This window comes from Rhinoderma darwinii, chromosome 4, assembly GCF_050947455.1.
Source record: "Rhinoderma darwinii isolate aRhiDar2 chromosome 4, aRhiDar2.hap1, whole genome shotgun sequence".
NCBI lineage: Eukaryota > Metazoa > Chordata > Amphibia > Anura > Rhinodermatidae > Rhinoderma > Rhinoderma darwinii.
This window is the reverse complement of record NC_134690.1, coordinates 402,310,056-402,324,656: the sequence shown is the minus strand read 5'-3', so window position 1 is coordinate 402,324,656 and position 14,601 is coordinate 402,310,056. Positions and strand designations below refer to the sequence as shown.

The 14,601-nt window shown below is 40.7% G+C and overlaps 1 protein-coding gene across 1 annotated transcript in view; it reads right to left on the bottom strand.

Moving 5' to 3' along the window:
• Positions 1–13,998: 13,998 nt before the first annotated feature.
• The window catches only part of SUPT7L (SPT7 like, STAGA complex subunit gamma), a 10,948-nt gene continuing 10,345 nt past the window's right edge, over positions 13,999–14,601 (bottom strand). Inside the window, exon 4 of the mRNA XM_075863771.1 lies at positions 13,999–14,537. Within this exon, the coding sequence (XP_075719886.1) occupies positions 13,999–14,537 (539 nt within the window). The remainder of the gene's footprint in view (positions 14,538–14,601) is intronic.

The following is a 14,601-nucleotide window of genomic DNA, read 5'->3' as shown; positions in this document are numbered from 1 at the left end:
ATCATCTCCACCAAGGACATTCCCCCAAATACACGGACAAAATATTCTTAGTATCTTGTTAGTTCAGTTTAATAAAATGTATTTCATTTTTCTCTGTTTGTTTCATGTGGGTGTGGGCTCATTCAGACTAGCGTGAATAGCGTCCGTGTGATGTGCAGGAAAATCACGCGCAGCACATGGACCCATTGATTTCAATGGGGCTGTTCACACATGCAGGAGTTTTCACGCAGTGGGTGTCCGTTTCGTAAAACTCACTGCATGTCCTATATTGGTGGGTTTTTCACGCACCTATCACCCATTGAAGTCAATGGGTGTGTGAAAATCACACACAGCTCACGGATGCACATCTGTGTGCTGTGTCTGATTTACGCATCAATTCAATTGAAAATAATTTTTAAAAAAAGATGTGCTTTGCGAGTACGTGAATTACGCATGCCACTCGCAAAGCACAGATGCAATAACGCAACGCACACGGACCAGATTCACGCGTGTTTTTCACAAGCGTGAATCTGATACGCTCGTGTGAATGTAGCCTACTGTTATGGGGGCACTGGGGTTATTATGGGGACATTCTTTATTTCTTTCTTCTCTCTCCCTCTCTTTTTCTCTCCCTCTTTCTCTCTCTTTTCCTCTCTATTTCTCTCTCTTCATCTCCCTCTCTCTCTCTCTCTCTCCCTCTGTGGCTATGTTCACACGGAGTATTTTGGGGGAGGAATATCTGCCTCAAAATTCAGTTTGGAACTTTGAGGCAGAGTTTCCTCTCCCTGCACGCCGATTTTCGCGGCATAAAACACCGCGAAATGCGCTTTCTCTGCCTCCCATTGAAGTCAATGGGAGGTCAGAGGCGGAAGCGCCCGAACATAGGGCATGTCGCTTCTTTTTCCCGCGACGCAGTTTTACTGCTCGCGGGAAAAAGACGCCGACGCCTCCCATTGAAATCAATGGGAGGCGTTCTCGGGCCGTTTTTGCCGAGTTTTGCGACGCTGTTTCCGCGTCAAAAAAATCCGCAAAATACTACGTGTGAACATAGCCTTTCTCTCCCTGTTTCTCTATCTCTCTCCCTCTTTCTCTCTCTCTCTTTTCATCTCTATTTCTCTCTTCCTCTCCCTCTTTCTCTCCGTTTCTCTCTCCCTCTCTCGCTCTCTCTTTTGATCTCTATTTCTCTCTTTCTCTCCCTCTTTCTTTCTCTGTCTTTCTGTCCGTCTTTCTTTCTCTCTCTCTTTCTCTCTCTCTCTCTCTCTTTCTCTCTCTCTCCCTCTCTCTCTCTTTCTTTCCCTCTTTCTCTCTCTCTTTCTCTCTCTCTCTCTCTTTTCATCTCTATTTCTCTCTTCCTCTCCCTCTTTCTCTCTCTCTCCCTCTTTCTCTCCGTTTCTCTCTCTCCCTCTCTCTCCCACTTTCTCTCTCTCTCTCTCTCTCTCTCTCTTCATCTCTATTTCTCTCTTTCTCTCCCTCTTTCTTTCTGTCTTTCTGTCCGTCTTTCTTTCTCTCCCTCTTTCTCTCTCTCTCTCTCTCTCTCTCTCTCCCTCTTTCTCTCCCTCTCTCTCTCTCTTTCCCTCTTTCGCTCTTTCTTTCCCTCTTTCTCTCTCTCTCTCTCTATTTCTCTTTCTCTCCCTCTTTCTCTCTCTCTCTTTCTCTCTCCCTCTTTCCTTCTCCCTCTTTCTCTCTTTCTCTCTCTCTCTCTCTCTCCCTCTTTCTCTCTCTTTCCCTCTTTCTCTCCCTCTTTCTCTCCCTCTTTCTCTCTCTCTTTTTCTCTCTCTCTTTTTCTCTCTCTCTCTCTTCTTCCTCCTCCTCCTCACACATAGTAGAGGTCTCATACATTGACTTCTGATTACAATGTCACCAGACTGAGGTGATACCGGATGGCTGAGTTTGTTGAATGCTCTCTCATATTTCTCTCATATTTCTCTCATATTTCTCTCATATTTCCCTTATATTTCTCTGACATGTCTCTTATATTTATAGAATCCATCGTTGCAGATCACGTCCACCCTGGTTGCCGGGTGTTTGTTCTCTAATGTTTTTCATCTGACATGCCGACGTCCATTCTTTCCATAAAGCAGAAAACGTGACTCATCGGAGAAGACAATCCATCAATGGCGCGTGGTGCTCCACTGTATCCACGTAGGTTATTCCCAATGGCGCCATTTGCCCACTCACGATACACTGTCACCACAGCAGCACGCGAACAGGTCACAAACTGCGCTGTGTGAGAAATACCGACACCCGAAAGCCAATAATCATCCCTTATTACAACTCTGATGAATCGCCCCTTTCACCCATGACAACAACGAGTGACATGTGATCAGACAGGCGACCGCCCACCTTATATACCCACCAAGCCACGACACATCACTTCATGGGCTGCGCGCTGCCGACATAGAAAGTAGGAGGTGGTGATAATAATGGGACTCTCTTTCTCTCTCTTTTTCTCTCTCTCTTCCTCCTCCTCCTCACACATAGTAGAGGTCTCATACATTGACTTGTGATTACAATGTCACCAGACTGAGGTGATACCGGATGGCTGAGTTTGTTGAATGCTCTCTCATATTTCACTTATATTTCTCTTATATTTCACTTATATTTCTCTGACATGTCTCTTATATTTATAGACAGTGCCTCCTCACATTATCATATTTGACTGATTTCAGAACGTTTATTTATATATGTGGCAGGTCAATGACGTTTGGACAATTTTTCTCGGAATTAGGAGGTTTGCAGTAAAATTCTATTGTACGGATTCTTCTGATGCTGTTTATCCAGGAATTTTACCTCTGGCAGCTGTAATATATAATGACCTAAACTAGAACAGAACTGCATGGCATCAATGTCTTCTGCTGCCTCAAAGTCATCATCCCTGGGGGAGTGCGGAGACCACCTGCTGCCCATTGTCCCAACCATAGTCAGCAGAAAATGACTTGACCACCTTGTCATGGCTGAATGGCCCTTTGCCCATTGACAGATTGGCGTGACACATGGTTGTGACTATGGACCCAAGCTGCTATGTACCTACACCACCCCACCATGCAGTAAAACCATACAGCCCCAGCCTAGCACCTATTTACTCTGCAGCATCCAGACACATACAGGACGACATGAGGAGCAATAATGGCAACAGATGAACGCTGGTTCTCAGCCAGGAGGATCGTTCTGCATAATCAAATCTGAAATATTCATGTCCTCTTCAGATAGCAATTATAACCCAGCAAAGTGCAATTAGCAATGCCGCATGCCTCTCTGATTTCAATAAATAACATCACAGACTCATGTTTTCCAGAATATTCAAGTATTTCAGAACTTCTTCAGAATTCACAACTAGAACTGAACACCCAGATGATAGAACAAAGGTCAGAAATTCTTAGGTCTGCGGAGACTGTGGAGGCCCCTGGGCTTCAAGTTTGGAGAAGGAGAAAACTTAAGAGAACGATTGCAATAATAATACCAAAATAAGGGGGCTACGTATACTGTATATATACACAGTCCAGTCCCATTATTATGGCCACCTCCTACGTTCAACGTTGGCAGCGCGTAGCCCATGAAGTGATGTGTGGTGGTCTGGCTTGGTGGATACATAAGGTGGGGGATCGCCTGTCTGATCACATATCACTCGTTGTTGTCGTGGGTAAAAGGGGCGATTTATCAGAGTTGTAATAAGGGCTGATTATTGGTTTTCGGGCCAGGGTGTTGGTATTTCTCACACACCGCAGTTTGTGAACTGTTCTCGTGCTGCTGTGGTGACAGTGTATCGTGAGTGGACAAATGGCGCCATTGGGAGTAACCGACGTGGAAACTGCGGAGCACCACGTGCCATTGATGTGAGAGGTGAACGTCGGCTAAGAAGGTGCGCAAGGGCCAAACGACACGCTACAGTGGAGCAGCTCACCGTGAAAATCAACCAGGGGGCTGCCAGACGTGCGTCTAATACAACAGTTCAGCAAACCCGACTGCGTATGGGGCTCCGAAGCCGACGGACGGTCACTGCTCCTATGTAACAAATGCGCAGCGAAAAAAAAAAGGCTTCAATTTGCACGGAAGTATCGGACTCAGACCACCGATGATTGGCACAGGGTCGTCTTCTCCGATGAGTCACGTTTTCTGCTTCATAGAACGGATGGACGTCGGCGCGTCAGGCGAGAATCATCAAAGAACAAACACCCGGCAACCATTGCTGGAAGAACACGAGCCGGTGGCGGCAGCGTTATGGGCGGGGGATATCTTCACGGCATTCTCTGGGCCACTCATCCATGTGGACGGCTCTGAAGTGATCTGGGTATGAATCCATCGTTGCAGATCACGTCCCCCCATACATGCTGCAGGTCACATCCCCCCATACATGCTGATTGTCTTCCCTGGGGCAGATGGAATCTTCCAGCGAGACAATGCGACACGTCACACGGCTAGAAATGTCAGACAGGAAGAGCCCGACCAAGACCTCCAAGTACTTCCCTGGCCCCCAAATTCTCCAGGCCTGAACCCAATTAAGCATCTGTGGGACCTCGATCGTCTTGTTCGCTCTATGGATTCTCCCCCGCGCACCCTCCAGCAAATGTGGGATGTTCTGCAGTCAGCAACCGCCAGATACCGGAGACCCCCGACCAGCACCTTATTGATCACTCCCCACCCGTCTACTGCTGTCCGTGCTGCACACGGTGGTCACTCTGGACATTAGCTGCTGCTCAGAATAATTGGACTCCACTGTGTATATATATATATATATATATATAAAAAGTGATACCAAGTGATAGCCTCCTTTCCATATTTCCGAATGAACAAAACAAAATTAGTTATGTGGTCCCATAAAAAAAGTTGTGATCTCCCTCCCAAGTAAAGGGCTTTATTACCTCATCACCCAACTGAACTATGATGACAATGGTTACGGATAATACGGGAGGTATGGGTATTGGAAATGAGAAAATCCAAGGAGTCTGCCCCAGGGAAGACAATCAGCATGTATGGGTGGAGGTGATTGCAATGATGGATTCACACCCAGATCGCTTCAGAACCTTCCATGGATGAGTGGCCCAGAGAATGGCGTGAAATAATCCCCCGACCATAACGCTGCCGCCACCGGCTCATGTTCTTCCAGCAATGGCTGCCAGGTGTTTGTTCTCTGATGTTTCTCGCCTGACGCGCCAACGTCCATCCGTTCCATGAAGACGAAAACGTGGCTCATCGGCGAAGACAATCCATCAATGGCACGTGGTGCTCCACCGTATCCACGTCGGTTATTCCCAATGGTGCCATTTGTCCACTCACGATACACTGTCACCACAGAAGCACGCGAATAGTTCACAAGCTGCGCTGTGTGAGAAATACCGACACCCTGGACCTGAAAGCCGATAATCATCCCTTATTACAACTCTGATAAATCTCCCCTTTTACCCACGACAACAACGAGTGATATGTGATCCGACCGCCGACCGCACCCCTTATATACCCCCCAAGCCACGACATATCACTTCATGGGCTACGCGCTGCAAACATCGAAAGTAGGAGGTGGTGATAATAATGGGACTCCACTGTGTACATTTTTTTTTTTTACTGATTGATGTTCCTTTGTTTCATTTTTATAAAAATAAATTAAAAAAAAACATATTTTCCTGGGGCAGACAAATCGTACTATAATATAACTACTATAATACTGCCCCTATATACAAGAATATAACTACTATAATACTGCCCCTATATACAAGAATATAACTACTATAATACTGCCCTCTATATACAAGAATATAACTACTATAATACTGCTCCTATATACAAGAATATAACTACTATAATAATGGCGCTATATACAAGAATATAACTACTATAATACTGCCCCTATATACAAGAATATAACTACTATAATACTGCCTTCTATATACAAGAATATAACTACTATAATACTGCTCCTATATACAAGAATATAACTACTATAATACTGCCCCCTATATACAAGAATATAACTACTATAATACTGCCCCCTATATACAAGAATATAACTACTATAATACTGCCCCTATATACAAGAATATAACTACTATAATACTGCCTTCTATATACAAGAATATAACTACTATAATACTGCTCCTATATACAAGAATATAACTACTATAATACTGCCCCCTATATACAAGAATATAACTACTATAATACTGCCCCTATATACAAGAATATAACTACTATAATACTGCCCCCTATATACAAGAATATAACTACTATAATACTGCCCCTATATACAAGAATATAACTACTATAATACTGCTCCCTATATACAAGAATATAACTACTATAATACTGCCCCTATACACAATAATATAACTACTATAATACTGTCCCCTATATACAAGAATATAACTACTATAATACTGCCCCTATATACAAGAATATAACGACTATAATACTGCTCCCTATATACAAGAATATAACTACTATAATACTGCCACTATATACAAGAATATAACTACTATAATACTGCCCCTATATACAAGAATATAACTACTATAATACTGCCCTATATACAAGAATATAACTACTATAATACTGTCCCTATATACAAGAATATAACTACTATAATACTGCTCCTATATACAAGAATATAACTACTATACTACTGTCCCCTATATAAAAGAATATAACTACTATAATACTGCCCCTATATACAAGAATGTAACTACTATAATACTGCCCCTATATACAAGAATATAGCTACTATAATACTGCCCCTATATACAAGAATATAACTACTATAATACTGCTCCTATATACAAGAATATAACTACTATAATACTGCCCCCTATATACAAGAATATAACTACTATAATACTGCCCCTATATACAAGAATATAACTACTATAATACTGCTCCTATATACAAGAATATAACTACTATAATACTGACTCCTATACACAAGAATATAACTACTATAATACTGTCCCTTATATAAAAGAATATAACTACTATAATACTGCCCCTATATACAAGAATGTAACTACTATAATACTGCCCTCTATATACAAGAATATAACTACAATAATACTACCCCCTATATACAAGAATATAACTACTATAATTCTGCCCCTATATACAAGAATATAACTACTATAATACTGCCCCTATATACAAGAATATAACTACTATAATACAGCCCCCTATATACAAGAATATAACTACTATAATACTGCCCCTATATACAAGAATATAACTACTATACTACTGCCTCTATATACAAGAATATAACTACTATAATACTGCCCTTATATACAAGAATATAACTACTATAATACTGCTCCTATATACAAGAATATAACTACTATAATACTGCCCCTATATACAAGAATATAACTACTATAATTCTGCCCTCTATATACAAGAATATAACTACTATAGTACTGCCCCCCTATATACAAGAATATAACTATTATAATACTGCTCCTATATACAAGAATATAACTACTATAATACTGTCTCCTATATACAAGACTATAATACTGCTCCTATATACAAGAATATAACTACTATAATACTGCCCCTATATACAAGAACATAACTACTATAATACTGTTCCTATATACAAGAATATAACTACTATAATACTGCTCCTATATACAAGAATATAACTACTATAATACTGCCCCTATATACAAGAATATAACTACTATAATACTGCTCCTATATACAAGTATATAACTACTATAATACTGTTCCTATATACAAGAATATAACTACCATAATACTGCTTCTATATACAAGAATATAACTACTATAATACTGCTCCTATATACAAGAACATAACTACTATAATACTGCCCCTATATACAAGAATATAACTACTATAATACTGCTCCTATATACAAGTATATAATTACTATAATACTGCCCCCTATATACAAGAATATAACTACAATACTGCCTATATATACAAGAATACAACCACTATAATACTGCCCCCTATATACAAGAATATAACTACTATACTACTGCCCCTATATACAAGAATATAACTACTATAATACTGCTCCTATATACAAGTATATAACTACTATAATACTGTTCCTATATACAAGAATATAACTACTATAATACTGCTTCTATATACAAGAATATAACTACTATAATACTGCTCCTATATACAAGAACATAACTACTATAATACTGCCCCTATATACAAGAATATAACTACTATAATACTGCTCCTATATACAAGTATATAACTACTATAATACTGCCCCCTATATACAAGACTATAACTACTATAATACTGCCTATATATACAAGAATACAACCACTATAATACTGCCCCCTATATACAAGAATATAACTACTATACTACTGCCCCTATATACAAGAATATAACTACTATAATACTGCTCCTATATACAAGAATATAACTACTATAATACTGCCCCTATATACAAGAACATAACTACTATAATACTGTTCCTATATACAAGAATATAACTACTATAATACTGCTCCTATATACAAGAATATAACTACTATAATACTGCCCCTATATACAAGAATATAACTACTATAATACTGCTCCTATATACAAGTATATAACTACTATAATACTGTTCCTATATACAAGAATATAACTACCATAATACTGCTTCTATATACAAGAATATAACTACTATAATACTGCTCCTATATACAAGAACATAACTACTATAATACTGCCCCTATATACAAGAATATAACTACTATAATACTGCTCCTATATACAAGTATATAATTACTATAATACTGCCCCCTATATACAAGAATATAACTACAATACTGCCTATATATACAAGAATACAACCACTATAATACTGCCCCCTATATACAAGAATATAACTACTATACTACTGCCCCTATATACAAGAATATAACTACTATAATACTGCTCCTATATACAAGTATATAACTACTATAATACTGTTCCTATATACAAGAATATAACTACTATAATACTGCTTCTATATACAAGAATATAACTACTATAATACTGCTCCTATATACAAGAACATAACTACTATAATACTGCCCCTATATACAAGAATATAACTACTATAATACTGCTCCTATATACAAGTATATAACTACTATAATACTGCCCCCTATATACAAGACTATAACTACTATAATACTGCCTATATATACAAGAATACAACCACTATAATACTGCCCCCTATATACAAGAATATAACTACTATACTACTGCCCCTATATACAAGAATATAACTACTATAATACTGCTCCTATATACAAGAATATAACTACTATACTACTGCCCCTATATACAAGAATATAACTACTATAATACTGCTTCTATATACAAGAATATAACTACTATAATACTGCTCCTATATACAAGAACATAACTACTATAATACTGCCCCTATATACAAGAATATAACTACTATAATACTGCTCCTATATACAAGTATATAACTACTATACTACTGCTCCCTATATGCAAGAATATAACTTCTATACTACTGCCCCCTATATACAAGAATTTAATTACTATAATACTGTTCCCTTTATACAAGAATATAACTACTATAATACTGCCCCCTATATACAAGAATATAACTACTATAATACTGCTCCTATATACAAGAATATAACTACTATAATACTGCCCCTATATACAAGAATATAACTACTATAATACTGACCCCTATATACAGGAATATAACTACTATAATACTGCCCCCTATATACAAGAATATCACTACTATAATACTGCCCTCTATATACAAGAATATAACTACTATAATACTGCCCCCTATATACAAGAATATAACTACTATAATACTGCTCCCTATATACAAGTATATAACTACTATAATACTGCTCCTATATACAAGAATATAACTACTATAATACTGCTCCTATATACAAGAATATAACTACTATAATACTGCTCCTATATACAAGTATATAACTACTATAATACTGCCCCCTATATACAAGACTATAACTACTATAATACTGCCTATATATACAAGAATACAACCACTATAATACTGCCCCCTATATACAAGAATATAACTACTATACTACTGCCCCTATATACAAGAATATAACTACTATAATACTGCTCCTATATACAAGAATATAACTTCTATACTACTGCCCCCTATATACAAGAATATAACTACTATAATACTGCTCCTATATACAAGTATATAACTACTATACTACTGCTCCCTATATACAAGAATATAACTTCTATACTACTGCCCCCTATATACAAGAATTTAATTACTATAATACTGTTCCCTATGTAAAAGAATAACGAAAATGTACTCACCGAAATTTTTATTTCCTGGAGTCCGTAGGCAGCACAACACATATGGGTTTTAGTCCCCTAGGTACAATTAAGCAGAGACAGGTTAATTAGCAATAAGCATTAAGCAATTAAACAGTTAAGGACTTCTCATATAAGTATGTACCGAAAGCCGGGCCCCAGCGTATCTTTACAAAGCAATTGTCATAAGTTCTGCCAAGGGGGGAAGCTACGGACTCCAGGATATAAAAATTTTGGTGAGTAAATTTTCGTTTTTCTCATTGTCCTTGGCAGCACAACACATATGGAACTTGCCAAGCAATAGCTATATGGGCAGGATAGCAGACGCCATTTCAAGCACTCTTTTGCTGAATAGAGATCCCTCTGATGCCAGTGAGTCGAGCCTGTAGTGCTTGACAAAGGTTGATGCGGATGCCCACGTAACCGCTCTGCAGGTTTGATCCAGGGGAATAAGCCCGACTTCTGCCCATGAGGTAGCTGTAGAGCGTGTGGAATATGCCCTGATCTGCAGAGGAGATTGAAGGTCACTGAGATGATGGCATTGTTCAATAGTTGATCTAATCCACCTTGCTAGGGTGGCTTTACTTGCTTTTTGTGCCTTATTAGGACCGGCATGTTGAAGGAACAGATTTTCTGATTTCCTAAAAGACTTTGTCCTTTGAATATAGGTGAGAACTGCTCTTCTCACATTCAGTGTATGCAAATTCTCCTGATCTTCACCTTCAGGATGAGGGAAGAGAACTGGCAATAATATTTCTTGGTTTATATTCCTAAAGGAAGGAACTTTAGGCAAGATCCCAGGCATGGTACGTAGTAGAAGACAATCTCCCAGGTCCCTCAAATATGGTTCTTTGAAGGAAAGGGCCTGCAGCTCGCTTATGCGCCTGGCCGAAGTGATTGCCACCAGGAAGAAGGCCTCGAAGGAAAGAAATCTGATGGACGACTCTTGCATGGGTTCAAACGGTGGCTTTGTTAGAGCCGACACCACTAGTGAAAAGTCCCAGGAAGGAGAGGGTACCTGAGAGACTGGGCTAAGGTTTCTTAAAGCCTTGAAGAAGGTCTTCACCAACTGTTGGTTGGAGAAACGATTTTTCAATTGGACATTGATCGCCGTGAACTGCACCTTAAGGGTATTTAGCTTCAAACCTTTATTGAAGCCCTCCTGAAGAAATTGCAGGATAGTATTCAGAGAAACTGTGCTTGCTGAATTCTTAGAGCACCAGGAGGTAAACAGGGTCCAAACTCTGTTGTATACTTTGACCGTTGAGGCGTGACTGGCTGACAGCAAAGTGTTAATGACTTCAGATGAGAGCCCCATTTCTGTCAGGTTCTCCCAGTCAATCTCCAGGCCATGCGAGGGTTCGGGTGATACACCCCTTTCTGGGACAAGAGGTCCGGTGATACTGGTAGTTTCATGAAACTGCCTTTCGAGAGAGACAAGAGACAACGCTAGGGAGAATCAGGCCCTGTGGGGCCAAAAACGCAGGATTGCAATGGCTTCCGCTTTTTCGTCCCGAACTTTTCTCAATACTCTGGGTATTAAGGGGAGGGGAGGAAAGATGTAGACTAATTTTTCTCTGTAGCTGACAGACAAGTCATCATATAATGTTCTCTTCTAATGCCATCACATCCACGTCTGGCATTCCACACGTGGCAGCTAAGCTGCTGAAAACCTGAGGGTTGAGACTCCACTCGCCTGAATGGAGGATATTGCGGCTGAGGAAGTCTGCAGTGTGGTTCAAGGAGCCCTTGATGTGAACTGCTGAAATTCCCAATGAATGTTGTTCTACCCAACTCATAATTCGTCTGCACTCGGTTAACATTGAGGCACTCCTCGTTCCTCCTTGCTTGTTTATATAGAAAACAGTAGCTAGGTTGTCCGACTGGACCAGGATCTGGGTATTTCCCAGATGAGATTGAAAGGACATTAGCGACAATCTCACTGCTCTGAGTTCCTTCATGTTGGAGGATAGTGACACTTCCTTCTGACTCCATCTGTTCTGAACCCATAGGTGATCTACATGGGCACCCCAGCCCCAGGAGGAGGCATCCGTTGTGAGGACTTTCTGTGGTGGGGGAACCAGGGATTTGCCGGACCGGAGTGTGTCCGGGATTAACCACCAGTTGAGGTCTTGACGGGTGAAGTTGGAGACTTTGAAGAGAGCATCCAGATTTCTGAAATTTTTGTCCCCGGATCTGAGGATGTCGAGTTGTAATGAGCTCATATGGGCTTTGACCCATGAGACCGCATCTATGGATGAGGTCATTAGACCTAGGATTTTCATAGCTCCTCGAACCAATATATTCAGATGGCAAATAATGCGTTCTATTGAATCCCGGATTGCAGTAATCCTCTCTGGAGACAACTTGACTGTCATCGACTGGGAATTCACCATGAATCCTAAGAATTTCAGATTCTGTGATGGTGAGAGCTGTGACTTTCTGAAGTTCACCAGGAACCCGTGAAAGTGAGGAAACTCCAATGTGGTTTGGAGATGCTCTTGGAGAAGGGATTTTGATGGTGCTTTTTTAGCCAGTCGTCCAAGTAAGGGACCACACATATCCCTTTCAGCCTCAGTGCTGCTGTTAGGACCACCGCGATTTTCATGAACACACGGGGTCCAGACGAAATCCTGAAGGGTAGGCAGGTAAACTAGAAGTGCTGTATTCCACCCTGCATCTGGACCGCCATTCGGAGGAACTTTTTGTAAGGTCGATTGTTGCCAGAACATCGTTCCTTTCCAGAAGGTTCATCACCGACCGGATAGTCTCCATCTTGAAGGTTCTCCTCACCAGATATTGATTGAGGAAGGTCAGGTATATTACCAGTCTCCAACTGCCGTCTGATTTGGGCCCCGGAAAGACTCTGGAGTAAACTCCTTTCCTATTTCTGAGACTGGAACATCTTCCAGGGCTGCTTTCTGGAGAAAAAACTGTAGAAGCTGATGGACTATCGGATTGTAATGCCTGTTGAGGACAAAGTGTTCTGGGGGGAAATTTCTGAACTCCAACGAGTATCCTCTCCTGATGGTCGTCGTCACCCAGTCGTCGTGGAATGTCACCGACCACCGAGAGGAGAATCTCTGAAACCTTGCTTCTACTTGTAGGATTGGCTCGGCGTCATAAACTGGGTTTTGACCGGAGTTTTTCTTCCGAAAGGAGGAAGGGTTTTCCTGCTTTGTTTTAAAAGGGCGCTGATGGTCTGGAAACCTTCTATTGAACTTTGGGGACCTTCTTCTCTGATCCTGAAAGTAACACCTGGTGTCCTTCCTTTTAGGTTCAGGAAACCTAGCCCCTTTGCCTTCCCCTAAGGAATTCAAGATATCCGTTAGTTGGGGACCAGAGATTCTGTCTGGAAAGGGAGGCCACAATAATAATTTTTAGAGAGATTATCCCCTGACCATAATTTAAGCCAATGAGCCCTCCTGGCCGCATTCAATAGGGACAAGGCCTTAGATGCACATTTCATGTTATCATGGGAGTCACAGAGGAGCTCCGAAGCTGACTTGATTACTGGGCGGGACTGGAGAATTTCTGCCCTTGGGACTCCATCTTCTAGATCCCTTGATAGGTGGCTTAACCAGACTCGGAGTGCCATAGCCACCGCTACTGAAGACAAGGAGGCTTTGCACGAGCCCACTGCTGAGGTATACACCTTCTTCAGAAGGGAATCCGCTTTGCGGTCCATAGTGTCTTTCAGCAGGGCTGATTCATCAGATGGAAAAACGTATCTTTGCCAATATAACCACTGGCAAATCCAGTTTTGGTACATTCTCCCAATTTTTGGAGCCAGCTTTATCCAGTCTGTAGAGGTTTTTGTACTGGGAGCCCAGTTCAGACTTCCTCTCAGGCTTATCCCAATCCTGTTTCATCCATTCCATGAGGACAGGATAGCTGGGAAAATTTATCCCCTTGGTAACGTGAAAATAGAACAGTCTGTCCTTTTTAGGTTTATGCTCAACCTCTTTCCCCGTCTCCAATGTATCCTTCAAAGCTCTGAGGAGATCATGGAGCTTATGCTTACTCAGGATATAACAATCTTCAGGGTCATCAGAGTCTGGGGAGTCAGAGACCACCTCTGAATCTGACCCTCCTGCTGAGGAGGAATCTTCCTGGTATTGAGGAGGTGGAGAGGAAGAGCGTCTGGCCCTTTTATCATGGTGTGATGATTTGACATATTCAAAAACTACAGATAACTGTTGTTTGAACTGTTGCATAAATCCCCTAGAATCCTCCCTGGGAGGGGAGGTGACTGGGGTGGAGCATGATACTCATAGATCTGACACAGTGTCATCAGGCAGAGGCTGGAGGCATTC